Below are 15,437 nucleotides of genomic sequence, written 5' to 3' on the forward strand. Positions count from 1 at the left end.
TTCTTCATCAGGCTGTCGAATGCATTAACTTTTTGGTTTGCAATAAAATAATCAGATGGATTCAGTTGCAGTATTCTCACTCTGTATTGAACCATTGGTAACCAGGGTAATTCTCATAGATATATGAAGTAATTGTTTGTGCTGTTTTATGCCTGTTTTTGTTTTTTTATTTATTTATTTTACTCAAGATTATCCTGAAACAGTCTGCTTGTGGTCGGGGTTTGGACGGGTAACCGCGCAAAAGATGTTTGTTACTACATTGGAACAAAAGACACTAGTTGATTTTATTTTAAAAACTTTTTTCATATTACACAACACTTTATTTCTAATTTGACGACCCTGGCGTAAACTATACAATGAGATCTCAAATATTACCCGTGTTCCAGCTTAAGGATACGCATATTAAAGTGTGATACAGGAACCACCATGGGTCCATTACACATAGCCAAGGGGTCATTGATTTTTCTAATACCAACCATAATCAAAGTCATAATAATATGCCAAGATAATGTCAACTGGATCTAATAATTCTATCATTTTATAAAGTGTAGCAATTAAAAAACAAAACCTCCCACTCTAAGATAACATATTACTTATGAAAAGGAGGGTCTCGAGGGTGTAATCTGGCATTTCTACTTAACTCTATATGAAACATTAAAACGGTCAATATATAAACAAAATTTGATTACAAATATTTTAGATTTCCAGCTTTATAATATCACATAATATAACAAATAAAAAATTCCCAAATCGAAAACAAACAAACAACAAAAACACCATACAATCATAGTTATTTACTCTAGAGTTAAACTTTATCACGTTCCTAGCTCTCTAAACACGTGACGCTTTACGCCCGTGGGAAAGCTGTGATGTGATTGGTTCTGGGTCTTGTGACGTAATAATGACGTTTTGCGTCTAGGAAGTAGCTCGGTGTGAGCTACAGTATCATTGAGCTAGAACAGTTCCTACTAAAAATCATTATATTATACTAATAAATACAATTTAATAGTTTTTTTTGTTTTGTTGTTAATCATGTCTGACAGAAATCCCGGAATGGATCTGGGTAAGTGTTATAATCAGTTTGTTTATATTTTTTTTTCTAACGAATGTGGAGTTGATCTGCACGTGCGTGTTTAATTGTATATAATAATAATAGATGATAAACATAACAATGTTGTTGTTTATAATAGAAATGATAATAGTTTTTTTCTTGTTTTCTCCTGCTTGGGTGTAAATAAACCGTTTTAGTTTTAATAACTTACACATGACCTGCAGACCAGATGGATCCTATATGACTTTTTCTATGTGGATTATATAAATGCACAGAAAAGAAAAAAACATACAAACAAACAATCATATTTTGTGTTTATTCACCAGAGAAGGAAATCTTAAAATCCCTAAATACCTAACAAAATGATTCACCAATGGAATTATTAATTAAGATGGACATTAAAGCTTTATTGTCTACATCAACAGATTTGGAGTGGGTGTCAAAGGTCAGACTGAACACTCAGGCTGTGCTGAAAAGGGCCCAACGAGTCCAGAGCCGCAAGGTTGCGAAGAAAGAATGGCAGGTAGGCAAATATACTGCAGATGTAACATTAAATTTGTGCTTGTGAAGAAGAAAGTGACGAAAAAAGAGTCATCTTTGACAGGCAGCCTGGCTCCTGAAAGCTGTGACGTGCATTGACCTGACGACACTCTCTGGAGATGACACTCCGTCTAACGTCCACCGACTGTGCATGAAGGCAGTGCAGCCTGTCCGCTATGACCTGCTGCAGAGCATGGACATGCATGATAAAGGTTGGTTTCTATTCTGTTTACATGTGTTTGTATGCTTACCTATACTAAAAAAGAGAGAGTTCATCACACAAATACCAGAAAATCTGGACCTCAAGGCGTTAATGGTGAAGTAAGTGAGTTTAAATCCCTTAACACTTCAGCAGCTGTCAGGAAAATATATAAAAAAATATAAAATATCAACTCAGCATGAAAGCTGTGAAAGCTGTGATGTGATGGGTAGTTGTTAGACAGACACAGTTCTTATTAAAATCAATTAAAGACTCTTACTAACAAATAAACCTTCCTGGTTTTTGTCATTTTGCAATATGCACTAGTGTTCAGACATTCTAACTTTGATTTTCTAACTCAAATATTCAACAACTTCTCCTCATCCCTTCTGTGTACCTTCAAACCCATGGTCTCAACTAAACCCAATAGCCTCAACTAAATGTTTACAGACTGCACCTTCAACAGAGCTCTGTTAAAGTGGTAGCACAAATCAAGAGTGATTTTCAGTATTCATATTCAATTAAATTAGTTACTTTTTATGATTATCTGGGATTAGACTTTTGTAATCGTGTTTTTCAGTTTGCTGATGGCAGCTGTAAAAACGTGTACTCTTGGTTAAAAAAAACAAAAACATTATTTCTACATTCAGGGTCTATAAAAATGTAATTTGTGCATTGCTTTTCAGGTACAGGGCATACATTACATGGTCTCTAATTTTAGTGTACTTGTATATACTTGTGTAGTTGTGCTGTTGCTCACTAGAGGGAGACAAATCACTTTTATTTAAACAGCTGCCTTTGCTGGCCTACATTGTCATCTCATGCCAGAGTAGCTAAATACATATAACTGCTATTTATATACAGAGTTTTGCCTGAATATGCATTGTGCATTTGTGTTTTTACAGGTATTACAACAGCTGCAGTGTGTGTTTATCCATCTCGTGTGGCCGATGCAGTGAAATCCTTAAAAGCAGCCAAATCCAACATACCTGTTGCCTCTGGTGAGATCCTAACACTGACAGTGCACCATAATGTGTGTTTTGTACTATTCAGATCCATTTAGTCCTTTTATTTAACTTCTTGTCTATTTCAATCCAGTGGCTACCGGGTTCCCTGCTGGTCAGACTCCCCTAAAGACACGTCTGGAGGAGGTGCGTATGGCTGTAGAAGACGGAGCAACTGAAATTGACATTGTGATTAATCGGACGTTGGCTCTCACGGGACATTGGGCAGGTGTGTATTTCTGTTTTGTGCACTGTCATCATTAAATTCTTGCTTACCTTTAGATTTTTATATCCAAACACTTTTCAGTTAGCTATCACACTGGGCATCATGTCCAATTTTTTTGCTGCATGGAAACCTAACTGACCAGAAGAATTGTATTTAATGTATGGATATATTAGCTAGTCTTTGGCCATCATCAAAAGAGTCGTACTTTTCTGTCCTTTCACTTAAAAAGTTGCTATTTGTGTCTGTTTCTCATCTTTCTTTTCCTTCATCTCTTTATTACATGAAAACGCGATTTCAAATTCTGATTCTGATCCTGATTCTAAAATGTACTTCTACTGGGTGAATTTCTGTTTGAAATACATTTACATGTAAAGCATTTGGCAGACACTCCAATCCAGAGTGACTTACATTTATCCTCTTTATACAGCTGGGCATATCAGGGTTACGGGTCTTGTTCAGAGGCACAGTGGTGGCAGCTTGATTGTCCTGGGTGCCCTCTACTTGTGTCTGTGTTATTTCTAGCTGCCCTGCAGGCATCTGCTTTTCTCTTGGCTAGTAAAATTAGATGAAAAAAGAAGCTGCCTTTATTTTGTCATATATACATTACAACACAGTGAAATTCTTTCTTCACATACCCCAGCTTTGGAATTTGGGGTCAGAGCACAGGGTGCTCTTTTTCTTGATTTTCCCTGTCTGTGCTATTTAAGTGAAGCATAAATTCAGCCATTACACTTTTATAATTGATGCAATTATATTGTATAATTAAATAATTCTATAAAAACTTTGTGCTTCATTTCCTCAGAATTATATTACGAGATCCAGCAGTTCCGAGAGGCATGTGGTGATGCTCACATGAAGACCATCCTGGCAGTAGGAGATCTGGGCACTTTCACCAATGTCTACAAAGCCAGTCTTGTGGCAATGATGGCAGGTAAACAAATGACTATTATCAGTCTTTAAAACAGCACAGTTTTCAAATTGAAATTCAATGAAAAATCGGACACCATGCTTTACTATTCCTTTGTTCCTGGAGTGGGACCCTTATGTTTGTCTTTTATGAATCAGCTGGATATGTGAATATAATACCTTTAAAATGATTTAAGGTAGATTGTACCATAATAATTGCCTTTTAGAGTAAAGATTTAGAGGTAGACTTCATGCATTTTAAGTAAAAGGTGCATAAACTTGACGGCACCACTGCATGTTTTCCACTGCTTAGAAAGCAACACTGTCTTGCAGCACTTAACCACTCGATATCAAGGTTGGAGCTAAGAAATGAAAAAAGGACCTAAACTTGGTCTATGAGGGTGTGCAGTGTTTAGGATTTTATCACTGTGCAACCACACTGCATTTACATAATACGAGCAAATAGACATGCAAAAGAAGGACAAGCACATCATGATCAATGTTCATCGTTGACTTTTCTCCTCATCTTAAGTATTTGGGTGGTTTTGTACAGATTTGTGACATAAAATCTTGTCTATTATGCTGTAACACTGTAAAAAAGTTTAAGGGGAGTAAAATTACAAAAGTATACTTTGCACTCCTGGATGCTGCAATGTGTTACACTGTCCACTGCATGGTGCTGTTGGTTAGCTGTTGCTTACCTTCCTTTTCTCCAGATGGCCAATCATAACGGCTAATAAACCTAACACACACACATGTGCGCACACACACAGAGCAAGCCAGCGACCGTGTGCTTAAATAGCCATCGCCCGTTAAGCCGATTACTGTACCCAATTGTCAGTGGTGCTGATAGGGATCATTATTAAAATGCATTGCTTTTGTCGCAGTGCTCACTCCTTAATCTCTCCTTGTTCCTATGAATTGCGTATGAGGTTTCTGAAATTGAATGATAATTTCGCCTATTAATCTGCGAAGGCAAGGCTATTTTACTCCCTTGCTCGCCGGCATTGTACCCCCGTACCGCTGCAAATGAATAGAGCTTCATTACTGTCGGCTGCGTTTAATAACCGTTATCCATTATGGTGTAATTAAGACTCCCCCAAACGAATCTCAAGGATTACACCAGTCTGATAGAAAGGGGGAGTGAGAGAGAAAGAGAGCAGAGAGTGAAGAGGAAGTGAGGAGAGGAAGGAAGAAGGGGGAAAAAAAGAGTGGAAAAACACATAGAACATATCCCTAATGAACTGAAAAATGTTCATCTTGTCCTGTTTGGTAATGAACAGTCATTAGACATACGGCGGGGCAGAAGGGTGGGGGTTCAAAACCGCTTCACAGTTTGTGGTTCATCTATTAAAATCGTCATTTTATCTTCTATTTTTATCAGATCACTGATAAACCATAATAGGCTGAGAAGGAGAGGAAGGGAAAAAAATGAGTGTTCTTATTGATGAACACGCTCACGCCCTGTGCACTCTGCCGACGGGAGCATATGTTCTTGTCGCGCCCGGCGTGCTTTCAGGACTAATGTCCTGTCTGGGTGCAGAATCAGACGGCCCTATAAAATGCCAAAATAGAAGCGTGTTCTAAAATTGTGCATCCTCACTTCAGGTTTTTCTATTTCTGTAGCTCATTTGAGCCTGCCGCAAGTGGCTCGGAGTATAGCTCTCTTTCCCAATTTACTGCATTGTGATGAACCCCAACAGCCACAAGAGCGGAACTTTGATCCCGAACAGATGGTCTGTGAAAATCAAAACTTTAGCCCATGGGCTTCTCATTACTGCAGAATGAACAAACTATAATGTTCATCCAAAGCTAACATGCACACAAGTTGTTATGAATTTTCTGTAATAAAAAGAAAATAGCATAATTAAGTCACCGAGGAATAAACACACTTGTTTAGATGTAACATTATAGGCAAACTTGTGGAGCAGGAACCAGAGCTTGGTTTGCATTAAACGTCTGAGTACTGATTACTTAAAAGTAGTTTTTCGAAGTGTGCTTAGGACTGAACATGTTCGTATTTAAAAGCGTCAAAAATGTGTTATAAAATGTGTTATAAAAGTTCTCAGAGCAACTTTTAACATAGAAGTTGAGTTATAAATGCATGAAAAATGCTAGTCACTGGAAATTGAGAAATACTTTAAATCGATCATCTACACCTCGTTTCCATAATATGATCCAATAGGCGTGCACGAGAAATATAAAAGCAGAAAAAAATCTACTTAAACATAAAATGCTAAAAATAAAGTAAAAACAATCAAGAAAATATGAACACACACTATACATTTATATCATTTGTTGTCATAAGAGCAGCTAAGGCTTTTTAGAATTTGTTTCCCAAAGATTAATTTCATTTTATTCACCTACAGTATTTTTTGATTGCCAGTGGGTGGAGTTTATGATGTTGGTCAAATGCACAGAGGACTCAAAACTAACACAAAAATAAATAATACATATTACATTGTGCCACTTTACACAAGACGAAACGAGCAGAGAGACCAGGTGACCACCTGATACATGCGAATTGATTGTTTCAGAAATGCGACGTTTTTGTTGTATTTGATTATTGATTAGAAATGTAATGATGCCCTGATGCCTTTTGAGGTCCTCATCATCACTCATTTGCAGTATGTCTTTCAGTGCACAGATGACTGCAGGTGCGTGTCTCTTCTCTCTTACAAGCCTTCGTAGTACTCAACAAGGACAAGTGTAGGATTTTATTTTTATTGGGGAACAATGGAAGGGGGTACAAAGGCATTAACTGGTTGGCCCAGCTGTGGATATATACGTGTGGTGGTCATTTTACATGACTCCATTTTACCATTATGATGTATAATGTTCCACCATGAAGCTGTGGTGATGGATGACTTCTAATTAGACTCACTCACTCACTAACTCACTCACTGTTTTTCCTGGTCCATGAAGCTGTGTATCTGAAGCATGTTTCAGGAACACCGGGAGTGTTGATGACTGGACACTAGATCTCTAGATAGGATGGTGGCTCATCTCAGAGCAACATGCGCACATATGTTCACACCTTGCGGCAGTCCACCATGCTGGCATGTATTTTTCAGAGTTGAGAGGGAATACCCACAAGGCCAGGGGGAGAACATGCACACACAACACTGTTGAAATTTTCAATGCGACTGGTGAGGTGATTAATTTACTCTAAAAGTAGCCCAGACTACAAGGCAAAATAGAGCTTAATATTAATGCATTGGTCCTATTATGCTATCATTTCTCCAGTACCGTCTTAATCACAGGGACTTGCGTTCAATATGTTAACATATTTAGCAAATAAAAACATAGAACTGTTGATCAAGTGAAGCTTCCTGACAAGCTGTGCCTTTTTTATTAACTTCACGTTGATGTAAGCTATAACAGGAACTTGCTTTCCGTTGCTGAAAGGTTCATGCCTTGACTGCAGTCATTTTTTCCAACTTTTAACTTGCTGTAATGCCTCTCCAGCTCCAGTTATGACAGATTTTCTAGTCTGAGAGCCTTGAAGGCTGTCTCTGGAGTTACACATGTCCTTGTGGTGGAACAACCCCAGGAAGAAGAAGAAGAAGAAAAAAAAAACCTGCCTGTGGTGGAGTTAATGATCTAAATTCCCCAAGATATAAATGTGTGTATGCATGGTGCCCTATGATGGACAAGATTCCAATCCAGGCTATATTTCTCCCAAGCTCCAAGATAAATGAATAAGCCCCTTTATGATGTATAAAAATTGCTGATTATAGGTGCAGTTGCAGGATACAGGGCTAACTCATGTCTTCTCATTATCCATTAGGATCTGATTTCATCAAAACCTCTACTGGCAAAGAGTCTGTTAATGCCACCTACCCAGTCGCCATAGTAATGGTCCGGGCCATTCGAGACTACTACCTGAAGACGGGTCACAAGGTAGAGTCAATGAGGGGAAGCTATCCAAGCTACTTCACTTCTTTTTTTTTTTTTTTCAGCTTTTTAATACAAGATTGAATGATTACCCTTGTGTGTGTGGGATGCAGGTTGGGTTTAAGCCAGCAGGGGGTATTCGCACTGCACAGGAGGCCCTAGTGTGGCTGGTATTGATGAAGGAAGAGTTGGGTGACCAATGGCTCACGCCTCACTTGTTCCGCCTGGGAGCCAGCAGCCTGCTCGGAGACATCGAACGGCAGGTAAGCTCTGCTCAAACCATACCGCAGTGCACCTGATCAACTCGTGTTCAGAAGCTTTCTACTCAGTGACCATTATTGTTTTGCGCAGAAGTCTGCTACCTTTGGTGTGACTCATATTTAATAAAGAACGAGTTATAGTGTTTAGTAGAATGCAATTTCTTTTGATTTTTCTTCCAGTTACTAGGCAGCCTTAAGCAACATGTAACATCTGTATGCTTTAAATACATTGCTATTACTGCTATAAATGCGAGAAGTCATGCCGTTTAATATTGTAAAGTACATCTGTGTGAACTTTTCTGTCCCATTTTCCGTCCACTGTAATTTCTCATGAATTGCTCATAAAAGCAGTGCTTACTTTTTCTTCAGAATTCAACACATTGACTATTTCCAGGAGTTTGTATGCCTCTTTTGTGAATTGCATCACTCAGTGGTACACATAAAAGACCAGAGAACTCATTTTCAGAAAGGTGCAAAAACAGGAGAGTGAACCTCAAAAGGTTTTTTGGTACAACAACATAAGGTTATTTAGTACCTGTTTAGTACCACATTCAAGCTGCTAAAACCTGATTGTCGATGGCATTTAGTGCTACAAATGAGAACCTGTTCACCACCATACAGACGCTGTAAACTCAAACCGATTAATGCTTAATAAAATACAGATTTTTAAAATAGTGTATTGTTGCATTGCAGAGGTTGAGTAGCTGAGTGCTGTTTACATGATTTGCTCAGGTCACACTCACTTATCACTGAAATGATTTTTGTACCTCAGTCAACCAAGTGGGTTTGAATATTCATTAGAAGTCTTAAATGACTGTAGACGAGTTAAAAGATTTTTCATTTTCAAAATTATACTGAATGAATACAATGACTCCTCTAACCAAAAGGATTTTTAATTGACTTATTTTCTTTACACTTCACAGATTTATCACTATGTAACAGGACGCTATCCAGCCAATCATGATCTTCCTATGGCCTGATTTCTTGAGATCTTTCAACGTGACCGACTCCGACTCAGGACGTGTTCCAATCAGCCACGGAGAAAAACCTCCATTGAAGTCTTCAGGGAGCTAAATTAACTTTTGGGAGGAACATTGTGTGTATTTTACAGATATGAAGATAATGCTGAGGAGAAGGACCTCCCCCTGCCCTTGCTTTGATTTTGTAAATGACTTTTATTTGTCATATCGTACTGATCAAAAAACTGCATTAGAAGGGTAGCCTATCAAATTGTATAAAGAAACTTTTGTTAAATTATTTTAATAAAGGCCAAATGACATGAATTCCAGTGTTCTATTCAGTCAGTCAGTTTTCACTCTTCCCACTTCTTTCTTCTGTTTCAATTCTGCTGACAGCTAACCTCCTTGAGCATCTCCTAATCTGCACTCGGGGTCGCACCATCATTCGCATTGGGATATATTATTTGACTTCAACGTAGCTGATTTCATTAACTCTGCACGGATCGTGTGAAGTGTGTGTTGGGGATTAATTAAAGGGGTTAAGTGAGTTTAAATGATCGGATCGAGCTGCAGACCAATTTGGGCTTCATTTGAAGACAGAGGAACGAACTTTCTTCTCTTCCCTTTTTCTTCTTTAATTAAGAGATCTCGGGCCGTGCCCTTGACTGGAACAGAGGATAAATGAGTGAATTAATTGTGGAATGGAGAATGAGCTGGGAGATGGGTTGAAGCGAGGTAAAACTTTAGGAATGGAAGTATATCCAGGCCGGCATGACCTGGGAAAGTAGGAGAATATAATCGAGTTGAATGGGCATACTGTTTAGAGAAGTGGGCATTGGCAGCTTAAAGTCTGTGAGGATATTTGAGAATAAATAGCAGTTAATGTGATGATACAGTAAAGGAAATTAAATGACAGCATGGACAACACCAACATGTAGTTCGAGAGGTGTTTGGTTTAATTCACGTTAGGTATCTAATTATGGTCTCAAAGTTCCAGTATATTGGTATTATAGCAGATCATTAAACAAAGATAAAAAAAAGCTATGTATTTTATATCAACACTGAATCAAGAAAAACTGTAATGGAATGTGGTATTATTTTTTATTTTATTTTTTTACTGAGCCCTCGATTGCATTTCCATAAGCTCCCTTCACTACAAAAAAAAAAAAAAACCCTTTGTCCATAAAATGAAATGCACACTAGGAAATAAATCCTAAAAGTTCTAGTTGTGACAATAACTGAATTACAGGTATACACTCAGAAAACATAATCAAATTGTCTTGTGATAGGGTTTTGTTGCTTTTTTTTATGCTTAACGTGATGACATATTATTAGAAATTCCAGCAATTTCTTCTTTGATGGGTTGGCACTCCGTCCAGGGTGTATCCTGCCTTGATGCCCGATGACGCCTGAGATAGGCACAGGCTCCCCGTGACCCGAGGTAGTTCGGATAAGCGGTAGAAAATGAGTGAGTGAGTGAGTGAGCAATTTCTTCAGAGCTGTAGACTCGTGTACTCTGCCTGCATGCAACGTTCCCAGTGTTTCAGCCTGTTGTACTGTATATCTAAAGCTGTAATGAGTGAAACATTTTACATTATTGTAATTTAAACATTTACAGGCTCAACTAAACTCCATCCTGCTCATAACCTCCAGCAGCTCCCATCGTTGAGTAGTACTGCTATATGCACTAGTCATTGTTTTATTTACATGTTTATTAGTAATGAAGTAATAGCAGCTCTGTGGACAGGTCTCATTTAGACCAGCTGTAGTGTTTAAGGCCTCAGGAAAGGCTGTATCAGGTTGATGAAGCACCACAGCGCTATGTGTCTCTCTCCACCTCCCAGAAGCCGTGACAGATTAGCTGCACTTACATAAAGGCATGTAGATCATCTGCAATCTGGAGCTGAGGCCTGCACCAGCACGCAAGATAAGACTGAGAGATTGAGTCGGCCTCCAGATTGATTCTACCCTCCGTGGAGAAAGGTCTTTCTGTCTACTCTCTTTCTCTGTCCCTGCTTCTAGCTTTCTCTTTCTGTCACTTGCTGTCTGTAAGGCCTTCTATCATTCCATCCCAGGACTCGCATGGCCTGTGGTTATGTATTTTTATAAGCTGATGATTCTCTCTGGACTCTTTCATAGGATAATTACAGATTTTCTGCTCTTGTGGTCGTATTGACCACAGCGTTGAGGTCATTTAAGGAAAACTAGCGCCGCTGCACAATCTAGAATGTAACACAAGAGAAAGAAAGTTTAAGGGCTGAAATGTTTGTGATTCTGCATTGGAAAACAAATGCAGAGTTTTCTTCCTCAGAAAGGCAAAAGATTGATACTTTTATGGATGTGTTCATTTGTCATAAAAGTCTAATTTGATTATGGGGTCACACAGTGAATGAAATGTAAATTAATTAAGCTTCCAGGAAACAGATGCCATGGGGAATAGCTGAATTACAGTTGAATTATTCATTAGAATATGGAGCTCTGATGCTTGGGGCACAATTTTGCATTTGATATAAATCATTAGAGTTGACACATAATCTAGCGAAATCTTTAGAATGTTGTGCTCGACTATTTTAACTATCATTTAGAACATTATTACAAGATGGTTAAGTATCACTGAAGATATTAAACCTCATCAACTACTACGCATAACAGAGAAAGTCTGAAACTCCAGCCTTTGGAATCTGGTTTTCCAAAAGTAAATAAGGTACCAGCTACACACATGCCTTTTGTACTATATTATTCCAAACTATGTGGTAACGTCATGCTCTTTTTAACACGGTGTCTGGATCTGTCAACTGACCCGAGTGGCTCTCACTCACTCTCTGACACATCCCTTTGCTCAGACTGATTGCTTTTCTGTTGTTTTATTCATCAATGTTTTTAGCAAGAGAGCAGACGTGAAAAATGGTGTGGTCCGGGAGGTGTTTCCACACCAAAAAGCTGTTTGTAATGAGACACTAGTCACATGTCAACTACACTCATTACACACCAAGACCAGGATTTGTCATTCGGAGGCTCGGAAGACGAGATAGGAAGGCATGCGAGATGTCAACTTTCCATCAGTTACAGCAGTCCACTAGCTAATTTTTCTTGGACAGACACACTGTGGTCCTTGATGTGAATGATGGAGCACACACATCATATATTTAACACATGTTTGAAAATAGGTCCAATAACACTGAGAGGCTTAAAAAAGGAAAGGCGATATTTCAGGCCGAGGACGTGGTATAAAATATGTAGGACTAGTCTAACTTGTATATTCTTCAGAGGATGTCATTCTTTTCGGCTGGCAGGCCAAATCATTAAACTACCACAAGATGTTGATAAATAGTATAAAATGACAAATGTGTGAAACAAAGTGAACGAAAAATGTTGTGAGTGCACTTCAAAATGGTGTCAGACTCCGTGCTGGAATCTATGCATAAATGGTAACATGATGTGACACAGCCGGCGCGACGTATTTGACAATGCATCCTGTCAGTACGGGTTGGGATTTGATGCATGCTGACGTGCCAGTTTGCAGACTAAATATGGGAATGTGATTTAAGCTAATTTGAGTAGACCTGTTAAGACAACCAGCTAACTGTTTAAAGCCTTAAAGTCCCCGAATGCTGTGTATACACTTATACTACTATAACATTTTAAATTCAAAACAGGCTTAACATACATAATGAACCATAATTAGTTTACTTTATAGAAAGCACCTTTTATTTGGTGCTAACTGCAGTTTGACATTTTGGCTCAAACACAAGAGCTTAAAGCTTTTGATTGGAACCAAGACAATTCAGGAAGGTGAAAATGTTGCTAAATCTGCCTGAGAAAAAAAATGGCTTTGTGAGAAAATTGCAAAGCAATAGCAGTAACAAAAAACGTGCAAAGATTGACTGCTGCATTGTGCAAAGTTAAAGGAAATCCATCAATAGCAGCCTCCAAGTTTTACATACAACTGTTTTCTTCTCAGACGGATGGCACTGGAGGTTTGACCTTAGCCCTCGGTCATGGTGAATTTCACCTCACCTGGAAGGTCACACTCAGTCATTCTTTGTCTAACGAACACAAAGCCCAGGTGAAAAGCAGAAATGATAATTGGCTCTTCAACCGTAATGATATTAATGATGCAATTAAAACTAGAGCTTGCGTCTCTGGGAGATGGAGAAACAGGTAGTGATGGCTGCTACCCAGGGACTTCACTAGTGTCAGTCTAGCGCTTCTGATGCTGCCATGATGCACACAAAAGCAAAGGGCCGAAGCAAGAGCGTGCGATGGCTCGCCGCCGAGCGTCTCCTGCCGTGCACACTTGTCTTTAATTCTGACCTTGACGCCTAGTTCCCCAGTGACAGAGAAGAGATGGAATACATGTATTCGAGATCAAACCGTCTGCTCGGGAATTCACCTGGCTCTGAAGTCTCTCCCTCCGACGGGCTGCGCCTCAGCTGTCCTCGTCAAGCACTCTGCTGCAAATTAAGGATAAATGTTAATTAGCTTCGATTTCTCTCAAATCTGCAGCAGATAAATTATTTGTCATTGACAGATCGGTAGAGTATTTATTGTCCATTAGGTCCTGGCATGCATGAATTGAAAGTGATTTTAACTCCTGCTGTTTTGCCAAAGAAACAAGCAAATGAAGAAAATCATGAAGAACATTCCTTCATGGGGTTTAACCTCCTAAAAAATATGGTTTGTGAATAATAATACTTTTAGTTCTTTAATTTTGAATTGCATCATCCTTAAACTGAAATCAGGAAACAAACTGGCTCTTGCTGGTGTACATACAGCTTCACATATGGCCTCTTTTGCATTGCTTAGCACATCATCTTAAAACATCTTCACTATATCAGACTCTGATATTGCTGATCTGCACCACTTGCATTTGCAAGGTTGCGCTTTTCACACCAATTGAGTTTCCAAAGCACAAAATGCCACAATCACAGAGCAATCGATACCGAAATATCCCTTCTATGCTCACAATAAATGAAATGCTACCGCTTGAGGATGGGTGGGGTAGGTGCTGGCGGTGGAGGCGGTGTAAGAGCTACACTCCCAGATTACGACATTTGATGGATGCTCCAAAAACACGGCAGTGATCTTTATTGATCCTCCTTTTTCAATCAGGGTGAACATAATTATCGGTTTGGCTTCCGTCTCCTATGGGGAGATGAGAGTAATCCTGAAATTTCTTTAAAAAAAAAAAAACAAGGTTAAATACCACAACTCAACAACAAACTATGGTGAACTTACTGAAGAGATTTTAAAACTTTACAGTCATGTGAGAGCAATGAGAACAAGCAGACTATAGATTGCTGGCATGAAAATATCAGAGTCTGGAGTGATTCTTGATCTTTCTGACAAACACGTGACTTTCCAGCAGTACTCACTCATCCAGTCTATGAGTCAGTGTTTAACATGGAACAGGTTTGAGCCTCTAAGTTTTGTTGAAGGGAAATTGTAACACTACAGGATACAAAAACATGCTACACAATTGTACGATTCCAACTTTATTAAGTTTAGCTAAGGTTCACATGTGAATGGGATGGTCAGTTGTCCAGAAACGTTCTGCGATATAGTGTATTACAGATGGGGATAATACACAGTTTGACACAAGAACCTCTATTCTGTTCTAGTGATTCACAAAAGAAAGAATTCACCTGCTAGGTAAGTTGCCCCTAGGTGTAAATCTGTGTGTGTATGCTGTAAATTTCTCCAAGACTTTTGCATAATGCTGTATATATTTTCTTAAGAAAATACTATTCTTTATAAACGAGTTCTTACGGCAATGATTATTGTTTGAGGCAAAGAAAGTGTTTTATAGTATCGTTTGCGCGAAAATGTGTAGTTGGAGTGTGCAATGTTTATTTTCACTTTGTCCATTCTTTTGAAGGGCTCAGTGCAGCTGCTCATATTAAGCATCAGTTCGAGATGCCTTTTAATTGTAATGCAATCAAAAGTGTGAGGGATCTGCCAGTTAGTGGGAGATATAATAATTGTTTGGAGTAAGGGATTCTCAGCGGACTCCTCTGAGCGTGTTGGCAGGCGTTTGAAGTTTGAAGTTTGCCCTGACATTGGAAAAACTCAAGGGCAGGGGGGATGGGGAAGAAACAGAGCCTCTCAAATGAGACAGGAATAGAAAAATAGTGAAAGTGAAAAGGGGAAAAAAAAAACAGAGATGGAGGCAAGTCAACTTCAGAAGTCATAAGTGCCATTTTACTTTGAAGTCAAAGGAAGATGTGAGTGGTTTGGTGCACTGAGCGGGCTCTTTGTGTACGTGTGTTTGTGTGTGTGTGCGCACGCGTGTGTTTGTGTAAGCTCAGAACTGGGCTGGTTCGAAACTCACAGCTCTCATTAACTATTAGAGCCCACTGTTGCCCTGAGAGACTCCAACAAGGCTCAAAATGCCT

At 38.9% G+C, this 15,437-nt stretch overlaps 1 protein-coding gene across 1 annotated transcript; it reads left to right on the forward strand.

Annotated features, from left to right (window-relative positions):
- Positions 1–920: 920 nt before the first annotated feature.
- dera (deoxyribose-phosphate aldolase (putative)) lies at positions 921–9,366 on the forward strand. Its single transcript, XM_060889786.1, has 9 exons — positions 921–1,063; positions 1,477–1,574; positions 1,656–1,803; positions 2,696–2,791; positions 2,889–3,023; positions 3,823–3,951; positions 7,717–7,829; positions 7,937–8,086; positions 9,007–9,366. Exons 1-9 carry the CDS (start codon positions 1,033–1,035, stop codon positions 9,061–9,063), a joined length of 957 nt encoding a protein of 318 aa, XP_060745769.1. The 5' UTR covers positions 921–1,032; the 3' UTR covers positions 9,064–9,366.
- Positions 9,367–15,437: the final 6,071 nt, after the last annotated feature.

The sequence above is a fragment of the Tachysurus vachellii genome, chromosome 16 (genome assembly GCF_030014155.1).
Source record: "Tachysurus vachellii isolate PV-2020 chromosome 16, HZAU_Pvac_v1, whole genome shotgun sequence".
In the NCBI taxonomy this organism is placed as follows: domain Eukaryota; kingdom Metazoa; phylum Chordata; class Actinopteri; order Siluriformes; family Bagridae; genus Tachysurus; species Tachysurus vachellii.